Raw genomic sequence first — 14,262 nt, 5'->3', positions numbered from 1 at the left:
TTAGGGATAGTCCTAAACATAACGAAAGGAAGGAAGAAGGATGGAAGAGGCAAGTGAACGTTAGTGAATAGCTATGCAACTGCCATAATCCTAGGGGGAGAGGGCGTTTATCTGGAGAAATCGAGGCCAGGCTAAGAGGCAGTGAATAGCGGGCTTGCGGTTTGGTAACCAAGACGGTAAGCCGCCTCTGTCATCGCCTTGTTGGACTGGAGGACGGCACAAGTGATAACTCAGCGATTGTGAGGTTGTTTAGAACTCAAAAGCGTGGGTAGTGGGGGAATTGGGCGAGATGGGTGGCTCATCGCTCATTGGCGACGACACTGCCACCCAGGGTGCAAAATGCGCAGCAAACACAACTTGCCTGTCGGGATCCTTCCGACCTAGGTCTGAAACAGGATCTCACCTGATGACCCGGCGAAGTCTGTCGCAAGGATAATCATAGAATCTTACGGGTCGATGATCCTATTTTGTGCAGGTGAGACCTCATGGTAACCAAGTGACTGCGTAATCGTGGAGGAGGGGAGACTCCACGATAAAACCCTACCCGTCGACCGGGGCTCGATGTTGAGCCGTTCCGACGCTAAGATTACGATTACGCTAGACCGCTTCTATGGCTAGTGCCCGTCATGCTTGGCGTGGCTTCATGAGCCAGACGGACTTTCTTTGAGCTCTCAAGGTTTTATAGAATCTATTCTATGCAGCGCACCAAATGAGGTTAAAGACTCTTCAAAAGCCGTCATATCCCTCATCTTAAATTACTCTTGCATCTCGGATGGCGTCAATCCTTGATCATGATTTTGGCTCCGAATCCGATGAAGGGGACTTCAACCCAGACACAGGGGGAGGATCGGATAATGAAAGTGTTAGTGGAATGAAGCAGAGAACAAATGGAGCTGGTACGAACAAGCCAAGAGGAAGGGGTGGCAAAGACGAAGACGGTCAGCACTCTTCAAAAACCAAAAGGCGCAGCAATGAAACTGGTGACGATGATGAGGGAGATGCGGCGAGCAACGTAGACGGATCAGAAGATGATGAGGATCAGGAAAACGAAGACGAGGATGACGAGGATGAGGAAGATGCAATTTCTGTACGTCACCATCGAGGTTGCAATTGCGAGTTGCACTAACTGCTGTGCAGCGACGGCCACGAAAACGCGCCAAGAAAGACCCGCGGAACCAGTACCTCGATGTAGAAGCTGAGGTTGACGAAGAAGATGAGGGGGATGACGAAGACGAAGATCTCCAAGCAGACCCGTTCATCGCAGACACACACCCTGATGACGAAGCCGAGTTACCAGATGGAGCTCCTACCGACGATCGGCAACATAAAGAGCTCGATAGAGAACGGCAGAGGAGGCAACAATTAGACGCAGAAGAACAAGCTGAACTGCTCAAAGTGAAATATGGCCGGCCCGCGAGGACCGCCTCTGATGCTGCCATTGTGCCACGCCGTCTGCTGTTGCCAAGTGTGGATGATCCGAGCATATGGGGAGTCAAATGCAAGCCAGGCAAAGAAAAAGAAATCGTCTTCTCCCTACAAAAACGAATGGAGGAAAGATTTGGCTCGAAAAATCCTTTGCCAATCCTTTCAGCCTTTGAGAGAAACCATTCTATGGCGGGCTATGTTTACGTGGAAGCCCGGAGACAGGCGGATGTTCTTAAAGCAATGGATGGTGTAATGAATGCCTATCCACGAACTAAGATCGTCTTAGTGCCAATCAAAGAGATGCCAGACTTGTTGCGCGTGACCAAGACTGAACAACTCCAACCAGACGGCTACGTCCGCATCAAACGAGGTAAATATGCCGGCGATCTCGCTCAGATTGACGACGTTGAGACCAATGGCCTGGAGGCATCACTGCGAATTGTACCCCGGCTTGACTACGGTCAAAATGAAGACAACAATGCCCCAATGGTAGATGGTAATATACGAGGCGAACTTCAGAAAAGAAAGCGCGCGGGAGCAATGGGCCTGAATAATGCTGCAGTGCGGCCGCCGCCAAGACTGTTCAGTGAGGTTGAAGCAAAGAAAAAGCATGCCAAATATGTGCAGCAGGTTTCGACAATGAAGAATGATTGGCAGTACATGGGAGATAATTACAGGGATGGCTTCTTAATTAAGGATTTCAAAATACAGCATCTGATTACGGAAAACGTCAATCCCACGCTGGAGGAAGTCACAAGATTCACTGCAGGCGCGGCGGATGGAACAGAGCACTTGGATCTCAGCGCTCTTGCTCAGACGTTGAAAAAGGGTGCAGCAACGGACAATTACCTACCGGGGGACATTGTCGAGGTTTATGAAGGGGAGCAGACTGGAGTTGTTGGCAAGGCAATTTCTGTGCGAGGAGACATCGTAACCATAAGTGTGACCAATGGTGAATTGCTAGGTCAAGCAATCGAGGTTCCTCAAAAGGGTCTGCGTAAATGCTTCAAAGAAGGTGACCACGTAAAAGTCATTGGGGGAAGCAGGTATCAAGACGAAGTTGGGATGGTCGTTCGCATCAAAAATGATACGGTCACCCTGCTTAGTGATCTAAGCCTCCAGGAGATCACAGTGTTCAGCAAAGATTTGCGAGAAGCGAGCGATTCTGGGGTCGCCGGCGGACTTGGCCGTTACGACATACATGATCTGATCCAGCTTGATCCAATCACTGTCGCTTGCGTAACCAAGGTGGACCGGGAGTCTTTAAGGGTTCTTGATCAAAATGGGTCGATGAGAATGATTATGCCTTCACAGATCTCAAACAAGCTTGACAGACGACGAACGGCAGTCGCCACAGACCGTCACGGATCCGAAATCAGAACAGACGACACAGTTCGAGAGATTGGCGGCGAACAGAAGATGGGCGTCATTCTTCACATCTACCGATCTTTTCTTTTCCTTCACAATCGCGAGCAAACGGAAAACTCAGGGATTTCCGTTGTGCGAGCTTCTAACGTACAGACAGTCGCTGCAAAAGGCGGCAGAGTTGCTCAAGGTGGCAGCACAGCCCCAAACCTGAATGGTATGAACCCAGCCAGAATGCGCAACGGTGCCAACGGCACAGGACCAATGCCACCACCAAAATCCTTTGGCCGAGATCGAGCAATTGGCCAGACTGTCACCGTCCGCAGAGGTGCTTACAAAGGCCTGCTTGGTATTATCAAGGACACCACAGATACTGAAGCACGGGTCGAACTCCACACAAAAAGCAAAACCATCAGCATCCCCAAAGACCACTTGGGTTTCAAAGAGTAAGATTATTCCTCCTCCTAGACGCTTATGTCACTGACATGAATCGTCAGTCCTCTCACAGGCAGTACAATGGACTACACGCGTTTCTCCACCTCCCGCGGTGGCCGAGGCGGTCCCGCCCACAACAACCCCTTCCCTCATCTAACCTTCCAATCGCGCACTCCAGGTCAGGACTTTCAAGGCTCCCGAACTCCTCTTGCCTCCCAAGGCGGACGAACCCCAGCCTGGGGCGCCGCCGCCGCCTCAGGAGGCCGGACACCCGCTTGGTCAGGCGCGGGCTCCTCCTCAGCTCGCACGCCTGCATGGCAACAATCCAGCGCGGCAGGCAACCGGACACCCGCCTACGCACCCGCGAACGATGGCAGCCGTACCGTCAACCCCTACGCAGATGGAAGTAGGACGAGCTATGGTGGTGGAGGGGGGAACAGGACGCCAGCGTGGAACCCTACGGCTACCGCATCGAGCTTCAGTCATGATCCGTTCAGTCTCAGTGGGGGAGGGAGAACGCCGGCTGAATCGAATGGGTATGCGGAGGGCAGGGCTGGGCAGCTGGGTGGTGTGGTTGGAAGGGCGTACGATGCACCTACACCGGCTGCTTCGGCGCCAACACCCGGAGCGAGTAATGGGTATGGAAGCGGCGGTACTGCGGGACAGACGCCGAAGTTTAGCGGAGATGCGCCGACGCCGTTTGGCGGAGGGTTGCCGGAGACGCCGGGATGGAGCGGTGGGGACGCGGGTGGAGGAGGGCCTCAATATGAGGAGGGTACCCCAAGTCCTTAGGTGATGCAATGGGCCGATTTTGTTTCCACTTGAGCAGGAAATAGCGGTCAACGTGATATCCTATTAGTGACAAGGCAATTGGTTCAGCTTGCAAATATAAAAAGCAAGCTGTTAAAAGACATGGTGCTAGAAACAGCAGCTATATTTACCGTCTTTCAACCTAAGGTGAAGACACTTCATCTACCAGATATGGATACAATCCAAGCCCAGAAAAATCTTAATATCATAACCCATCATCTCATCCATCAATATCAATCAGATCACCACTATCCAAACCACAAACCCGACAACGCCTACGCAATTCCCAATCCAACAGCCCCACCACCACCACCGCCATTCACATCAGCCCTCCCACTTCCTCCAGTAGTAGCATTCCCATTCCCCTCCATTCTTGGGCTCCCCAAACCTCCGACAGCCCTCCCCCGCTGATTCTCCCTAATCCTCCTCCCCTCCATCAGTCCCCGCAACCCCCGTTTCTGCAACCCAACGACACAACTTGCCCCTCCGGACCAGATCTCCCCCTCGCCCGCGTTCAAGGCCGCGGGATCCGTTTTCTTCGCCTCCCCTCCCCCACCTCCCCCACCTCCCCCACCACCACTACTCTCCTCACTAATCTCCGACAAACTCGTATTGACAGAGGATACATCAGAGGCAGTATCCGTCTCGCTCTCACTCGCTCCACCAACATCCTCTTTCTGCCCAGGAAGTCTACCGGCGCCAGCGGCACCAGCGGTAGCGAGATTGCGAGCCTGCAATCGCGTAGCAGTCAAGCCGCTCGAGAGATCCGCGCTCTCGGCATCCGCATCGAAGCCTTCTTTGCTGAAGGGCGTGCCTGTGCCACGACCACCACCAGCTGCCATGGCGGCGGCATTGAAGACGGCGGCTGCGTTGCGGCCGTCGAGGATCTGGTGAAGGCGTTCGACTGTTGCCTCCAAGAGGCCATCGATGCGGTAGGGGCGGGCGAGCTGGAGAAGGGAGCAGAGAATCTGCGGGGTGCAGAGGTGGTGGGTCGGGGCTGGGAGCGAGGAGGTGTAGAGGTAGTGAACGAGAGCGCGGAGGGTGAGGAGGGTGTGCGGGAGGTAGAGCTGGCGGGGGCGGAGAGAGGCGGAGAGGGTCTGGGGAGTTGGTGGGTCGTAGGTCGTGCCTGTGCCTGTGAGGGTGGAACCGGAGTTTGAAGAGACGGCGGTGATAGAAGAGGGGGCAATCGAGTGGGAGGTCGTGATGCTTGGGGTTATGGTTATTGAGGAGTTGCGGGAGGCGAGAGAGGTAGAGACGTGGAGGTTGCCGGGGCGGAGAGTGCCGCCATCTGAGGAGGAGGCGGCGTCGTTTTGTAAGGTTGTGCTAGAGGTATTTGATTCGCGGAGGAGTTTGACGAAATAGGGCCCCCAGCGTCGGGAGAGGAGGTAGGAGTTGACAGGGATTTTCTCGCCGCTTATTGCCACCAGATCCATGTCTGCTAGATCTCGTATGTTCATTGCCATAGTACCAAGATCGGCAGCCGCATTCGATAGTGGTCGGCCCCCTGAGTGAAGATTCTTCGTGACGGTGGAAAGGGGCAGTATCGGGGCGCTGATGGACGTGTAATTTGAAGTTGGCCTAAGCCTTCGTGGATTGTCGTAGAGGCCGAAAGCCTCCAATTCCACCATGCAGATATTGGAGAAGTTGATCCTCCGATGATTATAGTCATCGACTAACGAGCGTTTTCGATTACCCAGTATGACAAATGTGTTGCGTCGAGCCCACAGGATACCTCGATTCCAACTGCCCTGGGAAAATATGCCACCACCCGCATCGATTCGACTCCACTCCAGGCTTCTTAGATCCAAAGCCCACAATGCGTATTCATGCTTGGACGAAGTAAGATACGTGCCACTCACGATGAAGTGATTATCAAGCACATCGCCGTTGGGAAACCGCAGACCCGGAGGTGAAACCACTCCCTTCATAGTCTTCTCAGAAAGAGAGCCGTTTGGCATTCGTACTTGGAGCTCCAGCTTGACATCAAGAAAATTATAATTCGAATATATCAACATGGATGATGTTGGCTCTACTTTGTCTATGGCCGCGTGACCACCGTCTGAGTGCTCGTCCTGATCTAGTGCAACTCCTATCTTGAGTGGTGACAGACCGGTCAATGGAGTGACAACACTCCTGTAAGCTCCGCAGGATCGCGGCAGAGATTGCGTATCTGTCCATTTGAGACTTCGGAGGTTGAAAACGCTGACAGCATCGATGTACTTATTGTTACTATCTTGACCGCCAACAACGATCATCTCAGCCCCACCACTCCCATCTAATGCCACACCTAGGGAGCCTTGATTGGGCACTGACGATGGAGGGTTGTGTAATATCGCTGACAAGGGCGCATTAGCGGACGAAAATATTGCGGTAGACGGTAATACAGCAGCACAGTGCGCATATCTTCCAGGCGGCGTTTCAGCAGTCGAAATGTACGTCCACGTCCGCGTAGGTGCATCAAACACGTGTATGTCAGACATGACCGCCATTTCACCGTTTGGATCTGCCGCTTGCTGCGCGTTCCCGCTATGGGCCTGACTCGGTGCAGGAGACATTCCCCCATAACAGATGAGCTTGGTGTCACCCAACGGGCAAATACTGTGGAAATATCTCGGAGGGGGAACATCGCCTCTGACCTGCAATTTAGTCCAATGCCGTTTGATTAGATCCAACTCAAATATATCTGAGGTCAAATAAGGGCGCCTTCTCGACAAAACTCGACCTCCAAAGGTGTAGAGCTTATCTCCCAGAACTGTTGTCGTTGCGCCGACTAATCCATGCGGTTCTTTGCCTGTGCACTTATGTACGTTGCATACAAGACCCGAGAGATTTGTTGTTCCGCCGCTCACGGCAGGTGCTTGACCAGTCAGCTGAGGAGACGTGGCTGTAGGTATAGGTGCATTCTCAGGCGCTCGCGGACCATTGGATGCTTCAACATGGTTCTGTGTATCTTGAATAGCCTGGTTTAAGCTCGACTCGCTACTACTGTGTGTGTCTGCGAGATACGATCCAGATGCTGGCTTGAACCTCTCGTCATAGCTTTGTTCGGGCGAAAAGGCTGAATTATCAGAGTCGAGTGTACTGGCTCGACTACCGCTTGTGGTTGGACGTGACATCTCGAGAATGAATTGCTCGCATGAATGTGATATTTTAGGAAATGCTTGAGAAGTTCGAGGGGTGCTATCCAAGCTCGTTGCAGGGGTCAGAACGGCAGGGCTCAGCGGGTAGACAATTTTAGGTGAGCTGGAAGGGGTCGGAGGAAAGGCCTTGAAGGTATAGGCTACCCCAGGCGCATCAGCAAACGTATATACAGGATGAGACTTCTGCGGCTTTGGCCTAGTAACACGTTCTTTCTGGATGCTAGAGTTGGAGAAAGGGCTCAGAAAGGTGTCTGAAGCTGGAGAAACAGGAGACGGCGGTCGACGGTCAAGAGCAACTTCTGTAGAATCTTGGGTGATAATTATCGGAACATGTTTAGGTTTGTGTCTGCTCACGCTCCTCACAACTACTTTTCTATCGCTTGGACGAAGAGTTTCCTGGGATGCTTTTCTCGGTTGAGGGCTATGCAACGATTGAGGAGGAGTGTAGGCTTTCGCTTTCGCAAACAGACGCTTGTCAAGATACCAATTCTTCTGGGGATTCTGTACAAAGGCTGGAGTGGAGGGTAATTGTGGCGCTTGAAATGATCTTGTTGGGGTACGAGGCGCGGGGTCAGCACGCTGGTTGGTTGCTACCATCATCGTGAGCGTTTGGTCTTATTCCAAGAAGCCAATTGATAAAGACAACGACAAGTGGTTGTTATACAGGCAATCATATGTACTAAGGGGGCAAGGCGCAGAGGAATGCAGACGCGCAGGACAAAAAATGAGAACGTACATACCCCTTCGAGGGCAAAGCCCCCCTCCTAACCCTCCTGGATCTTCTCTGTTTCAAGCAAGAGCAGGATTGAGGCTTCTAATTCCAGCTCCTCGCTCTTTCTGCTGCTCTAAGGAGTCGACGAGTGCGGGATATCCCTGACGGCCAGGTGCGTCTCCTTCTGAGACCCTTGCGTTGAGAAGGGAAAGGCCACCCAATGAGCGGGACTGGGGACTCGGCAAGTCGAGTTCAAGGTTTGGCTCGAGCTCTGAATATGTTCTGTCACAGCTGCAATGGCAGACTGGCACGCTCGAATCTGCCTGCAAGGTCGCGATGTAGATCTTCTTGGTGGGTGATTTTTCTTTTTGCGGAGTGCAGGGAACAGGCCGCTAAGGGAGTTCTACTCTAGGGCTCGTGCAGCCTGAGGCTAAGGTATCTAATCACTTGCAGGCGAAGCTAAGGTGCACTACCCGACCAATGATAGGGGATCCGACACGTCGCTATTTATCTTTTGCAACAGGCAGTCATCTTTCTCATCTTTCCATCACTATCTGGTATCTAAAGTGATGGAATTGTACATGAATCTCCGTTTGGCATTTTGGCCACCTTTTATACAGCGGCACTCGTTTGCTCTCTCGGCAGTGGCGTGAATCTTAGGTACGGCTTCACAATCTTCAGGTCTGGATATTTCGCCTTCGCATCCTCCGTCTTGACGCTTGGGTGAACAATCACATCATCCCCTGTGAACTTCGGTCAGCTACTCAAGTCTCAAGTCTCAAGTCTCTTCTGGCTATTGCCTTCTTCTTTGAATGAGGAGGGTGGATCATGACCTACCGGGTACCCAATTGATTGGAGTCGTGACTTTTTGCTTGTCCCCCGTCTGCAACGAATCCACTACCCTCAGTACCTCTGCGGTGTTTCGTCCTGTGCTAGCCGGGTAGCTAAGAATCAAGCGGATCTTCTTGGCTGGATCAATGATGAAGACGGAGCGGATAGTGAAGGCGATGCCTTTCTGATCCACATTCGTGATATCTTGGTGGTCAAGCATGTCATAAGCGTATGCGACCTTCCGTTCCTTATCTCCGATGATCGGGAACTTGAGGCTTGTCTGCGAAATCTCGTTGATATCCTTCACCCAGCCACCGTGCGAGTCCACGGTGTTGGCGGACAAGCCGATGAGTTTGACCCCTCGTTTTGTGAACTCGGGCTCTAGCTTCGCGAATGCGCCGAGTTCCGTTGTGCAAACAGGTGTATAATCCTCAGGGTGAGAGAATAAGACTACCCATTTGTCACCAATGAAATCATGAAAATCGATGGGGCCGTTCGTTGTGTCTGCATTGAAGTTGGGAGCAGTGGAACCTAAGCGGAGGCTGTATGTTCTGTGAGCAAGCGATACATCACGTCAATGTGTACTGGCATATTCATACGGTTCGGGACGCTCTGTAGAGCCCATTGTGAAGGTTCTTGTGCTGGTAAAGCTTCGTGAGTTTTAGTCAGAATGCAGGGTGGCGATGTCGGAGGTGGAAGGGCAAAAGTGAAAAGATCAAGAAGAAAAATAATTAATTGACGATGAGCCCTTTTATTTTCTATCCCATTCTTGTGTTTGGATTACTGGTGCTGCATCACGCAATCGCACTAACGCAAACCATCTGGCCATCCCGCAGCAGCCACCCAAATGACGTTTGGTGAGCAGAAAGACTTCTCGAGGTCATCCCAGGAAATGCCCTCCAACGATAACGCAATCGAATTGGAGAAGGAGACATTATTCTACATGCAGTGAGAATTTTGAAATTTCTATTTCCTTGATTGAATGATGTGGCCTTTTGATCTATTGCCACACACTTGTACATAGATCTAAGCAACGCCTGACACGACTAATCGTACATGCGCCTACAGCTCGTCGTGACCTGACTCCTCGTCTTCTTCTTCCTCGCCAGTGCTTTCGCCGGGAGCACCTCCACTGTAAAGTTTCGAGGTGATGGGGTAGGCGACATTGCTCAGCTTCTCCTTTTGCTCTTCGAAATCTTCACTTGTAGCGTCCGCCGCATTCTCTTCCAGCCAATCTGTTGTTTCTTTGACGGCCTCCAATAGAGTCTCCTTGTCGTCTTCGTCAATTTTGCCACCAAGACCTTCCTCGTCAGCGACTTGATTCTTAATGGAGAAAGCGTAGTTCTCGAGGCCGTTGCGAGCTTGAATACGATCTGAGGTAGCCTTGTCTTCCTCGGCGAACTCCTGAGCCTCAGCGATCATGCGATCAATCTCCTCCTGAGATAGGCGGCCTTTGTCGTTGGTGATTGTGATACTCTCGGATTTACCAGTGCCCTTGTCGCCTGCCGAAACCTTGAGAATTCCATTTGCGTCTAGTTCAAATGACACTTCGATTTGAGGTTGGCCACGAGGAGCTGGTGGAATGCCAGTAAGATCGAATTTGCCCAAAAGGTTATTGTCCTTAGTCATAGAACGCTCGCCCTCAACTACATACATCTTAGCGGAATTCGCAAATCGTTACCAAGGATACATCAACTTACAAACTTGGATCAAGACTACCGGCTGGTTATCAGCGGCAGTCGAGAATATCTGGCTCTTCCGAGTTGGGATGCTGGTTCCGCGAGGGATCAACTTGGTCATGACACCACCAGTGGTCTCAATTCCAAGAGTCAATGGATTGACATCCATGAGAATGACCTCTTTGGTTCCTTCGGCGCCGGAGAGGACACCACCTTGAACAGCGGCGCCATATGCGACGGCCTCATCGGGGTTGATGTTCTGGCTGACCTTTTTGCCGCCAAAGAATTCTTCCAACATAGCTCGGACCTTAGGAATACGAGTCGAACCGCCGACCAGGACAATGTCGTCGATCTCATTCTTCTTAACCTTAGCGTCCTTGAGGACTTGCTCAACAGGTTTGAGAGTCTTCTTAAAGAGATCCATGTTCAATTCCTCAAATTTGGCCCTTGTGAGCTGCTCTGAAAAGTCTACACCCTTATGGAAGCTTTCGATTTCAATGCGAGTGGACATCTGGCTAGAGAGGGTTCGCTTCGCCTTCTCAACTTCGCGCTTCAGCTTGCCCATTGTCTTGAGATCTTTCGTGATATCGACGTTCTTTTCCTTGTTGTATCTCTTGGTGAAGTAGTTAATAATTCTCTGATCTACAGGACAGTCAATTTGGGTATCCTCTCTCCGGAGTGAGAATCCTTACCAAAATCTTCACCACCAAGATGGGTATCACCAGCTGTTGCCTGGACTTCGAAAGCGCCGTCATCGATTGTCAAGAGAGACACATCGAATGTACCGCCGCCAAGATCGTAGACAATAATTTGACGCTCCCCTCCCGTACGATCAAGACCATAGGCGATAGCTGCTGCGGTTGGCTCGTTGACAACACGGATGACGTTGAGGCCAGCGATGATTCCGGCGTCCTTGGTGGCTTGTCTCTGATTATCGTTGAAATAGGCGGGAACAGTGACAACCGCGTTCTTGACTGGTTTCCCAAGATAGCTCTCAGCGACATCCCTCATCTTTCCCAAAACCATAGCCGAGATTTCTTCAGGCGAGAAAGTTCTATCCTTGCCTTTGACATCGACAGTGATTGCCGGCTTGTCACCGGCGTTTGACACCTTGAAGGGGAAGTGCTTGAGATCAGCTTGGACATCCTTGTCCGCCCATTTGCGGCCAATCAAGCGTCTGTCCACGTGTTAGCCAAATATCGCTCCATCACCATTTATTTGAGCAACTCACTTGGCGTCGTAGACAGTTCTCCTGGGATTTGAAGCGTATTGATTCTTCGCGGCGTCTCCGATAAGCCGCTCTTCGTCGTTGAATGCTACATAGGATGGGGTAATTCGGTGTCCTTGATCATTTACGATGATTTCGACTTTTCCATTTTGCATGACCCCCACGCACGAATACGTGGTACCAAGATCTATGCCAATGACTATGGTTTATGTCAGTCACGGAGTTAAATTGGACTCGGACTCGGACTCGGTCAACACGCACCATCTCCAAGATCTTCCCTTAGGGGGGCTTGCTCTTCTGACTGTGCGTTGGCGGGACTAAGGAGGGCAAGAGGACATATGAGGACCGCTAGAAGGAGGAAGACAGGATACCATGATGAGGAGCCGGTGCTCCGCCTCGCGAAGCGAGCCATGGGGAGTGTGTGTGAGGATTTGAAGGACCAGTAGCGAAGTGATGAATGCTTTGAGATGTTGGTCGTTGGGTGAGGATGAGGTCGAGAAGACGACGATAGACGCGATGTGTCTTCTGCGGAGAGAGTGAAAGTGTGAGGTGTTGTGAGTGTTGCAAGCGCACTTAAAAGGGTTGTGGTGTAAAGGCCAGCTATCTTTTTCCATAGACCAACCCAGCGGAAAGTGTAAAACAATACTTCGAATATTCTGATTGGCTGCTGAAGATAGACTGCTTACTAAGTGGCAGAGCCCAAGCTCGCCCCTGAAAGTTCGTCGGTTCTTGGCATCTTCGTCGACCCTGAGGTAGAGTCCTAGACACTGTCGCCGGAAATAACTTATACACCAACCGCATTTCCGAATGGTGGAATCGTCGGAGCGACACCGGGTGGAAGTCAGTCGAGCTCGACTAATAAAAATTGGTGGGGACATGACTGATCACTGACGTCGCTTGCTGGGGTTTGGGGAGACATACTTTGTGGCAGTCTTCTAATTAATAAAAACATGGCGCCTCAAATTTGCTCCCTCGCTTCTTGCAAGAGCAGTCCATATCTATCATGGACGATTCTGGGTCGTTACGACTCGACAAGGTTCGTTCACCGACAATCTCTCCTGATGCAGTCATTGTGTATCACGACCTGACCCATGAGACTCTTCTGCCTTCACCAGTACCATTTCATAAAGAGAATGTGGAGATAATTCCTCCACCCGATCTACGTTCTTATGATTCTCCTTTCAATTGGTCTCAATCCCGGAAAACCTTTATAACATGGCTCTCGTGTACCGTGACCGTAGTGACAGCGTATACCGCTGGCGCCTACAGCCCGCCAGCCCAGCAGATGTCCGAGTACTGGCATGTAAGTACCGTGGCTATTTTTGTGGGAATAACAACATTCACCACTGGCTTCGCTATCGCTCCAATGGTGCTGGCCCCGTTCTCCGAGCTGAATGGGAGGAGACCCGTCTTCATTGCAACTGGCATCTTATTTGTTCTCTGCCAACTCTGCTGTGCAATCACGCGTTCCTATGGGGGCATGCTCGCCGCGCGATTTTTTACAGGGGTAGGAGGGAGTACCTTCTCTACCATGGTCGGTGGAGTGATCAGTGACATCTATCATCACGAAGATAGAAATATGCCCATGTGCCTGTTTACGGGGGCAGCTATGATGGGAACTGGTCTGGGGCCCATGGTCTCTGGATTCGTAGCACAGCATCTTGAATGGCGGTGGGTCTTCTACCTACAAGCTATTGACGGCAGTCTTGTCATCCTCGCCGTAATAATGTTCTTCCAGGAAACCCGAGGTAGCGTATTACTGAGTCGCAAGGCTAGGGTGCTCAATGACTGGTACGAAGCTCGGGAAAAGGCAGGCCTTATCGGTTTCAGCGTGCCCTCGGATACGACTGGAATCATGCAAATACAGAGAATCCGATGGAGAGTCCGGGCTGATGAGGAGCGAGATAGCCTCGCAAAGATGATTGCTATCTCGTGCTACAGACCCTTCCGTAAGTGCACGCTCATCAACTGAGTGTATATTTGCTAATATAACCTTTGCAAGACCTGTTGTTGACGGAGCCCGTCGTTTTCTTTTTCTCTTTATGGGTTGCTTTTAGCTGGGCCGTCTTGTACTTGACCTTTTCGTCGATACCATCGGTCTTTCAGACAAACCATCATTTCAATACTGAGCAAACAGGAGCAGTATTCGCAGGTATGTTTGCCTTGAATCGAAATTTAAGCTCACTTACCAAAGCAAGTAGCAATGTGTGTGGGAGCCATTTTGTCCACGTTTCTCAGTATTTACCAGGAGAGACTGGCTAAGCATTACAGCAAATTCTCTTCTTCACCTGAGGATCGGCTGTACTTCAGCTGCATTGAAAGTGCTCTTATGCCAATTGGACTTTTCTGGTTTGGCTGGTCATCTTCCCCTTCAGTTCACTGGATAGTGCCGACCATGGCTATTGCGTGCGCTACAATGGGTATCTTTTCAATCTATCTGGCGGTTTTCAATTACCTTGCCGACACTTACCATCGCTACGCATCGTCTGCGCTAGCAGCACAGTCCTTCTCGAGGAACATGCTAGGCGGAGTTTTTCCACTGATAACGAGTGCCATGTTCACACGTTTGGGCTTTGCCGGGGCCTCCAGCCTTTTGGGGGGCATTGGTGCTCTCTTGACATTAGTACCTTGGATCTT

At 51.3% G+C, this 14,262-nt stretch overlaps 4 protein-coding genes across 4 annotated transcripts; 2 read left to right on the top strand and 2 right to left on the bottom strand.

The window, feature by feature from the left end:
• Nucleotides 1–772: 772 nt before the first annotated feature.
• On the top strand, nucleotides 773–4,017 carry SPT5 (transcription elongation factor spt5; the record flags this gene model as incomplete). Its single annotated transcript, XM_044810418.1, has 3 exons — nucleotides 773–1,087; nucleotides 1,138–3,236; nucleotides 3,288–4,017. 3 exons carry the CDS (start codon nucleotides 773–775, stop codon nucleotides 4,015–4,017), a joined length of 3,144 nt encoding a protein of 1,047 aa, XP_044672392.1.
• A 293-nt stretch (nucleotides 4,018–4,310) lies between these two features.
• KY384_001891 (uncharacterized protein) lies at nucleotides 4,311–7,775 on the bottom strand (the record flags this gene model as incomplete). Its single annotated transcript, XM_044810417.1, has 1 exon — nucleotides 4,311–7,775. One exon carries the CDS (start codon nucleotides 7,773–7,775, stop codon nucleotides 4,311–4,313), a length of 3,465 nt encoding a protein of 1,154 aa, XP_044672391.1.
• A 724-nt stretch (nucleotides 7,776–8,499) lies between these two features.
• Nucleotides 8,500–12,037, bottom strand: KY384_001890 (uncharacterized protein; the record flags this gene model as incomplete). Its single annotated transcript, XM_044810416.1, has 8 exons — nucleotides 8,500–8,630; nucleotides 8,725–9,260; nucleotides 9,318–9,359; nucleotides 9,785–10,364; nucleotides 10,419–11,039; nucleotides 11,090–11,574; nucleotides 11,629–11,824; nucleotides 11,887–12,037. 8 exons carry the CDS (start codon nucleotides 12,035–12,037, stop codon nucleotides 8,500–8,502), a joined length of 2,742 nt encoding a protein of 913 aa, XP_044672390.1.
• Nucleotides 12,038–12,628: 591 nt separating this feature from the next.
• KY384_001889 (uncharacterized protein) lies at nucleotides 12,629–13,597 on the top strand (the record flags this gene model as incomplete). The annotated part of the gene is made up of 1 exon (XM_044810415.1): nucleotides 12,629–13,597. The coding sequence occupies one exon, from the start codon at nucleotides 12,629–12,631 to the stop codon at nucleotides 13,595–13,597; it is 969 nt and encodes a 322-aa protein (XP_044672389.1).
• Nucleotides 13,598–14,262: the final 665 nt, after the last annotated feature.

The sequence above is a fragment of the Bacidia gigantensis genome, assembly GCF_019456465.1.
Source record: "Bacidia gigantensis strain McMullin 20006 chromosome Unknown contig_134, whole genome shotgun sequence".
In the NCBI taxonomy this organism is placed as follows: domain Eukaryota; kingdom Fungi; phylum Ascomycota; class Lecanoromycetes; order Lecanorales; family Ramalinaceae; genus Bacidia; species Bacidia gigantensis.
Note: the sequence above shows the minus strand (reverse complement) of the source record. Positions and strands in the feature narration are given on the sequence as shown.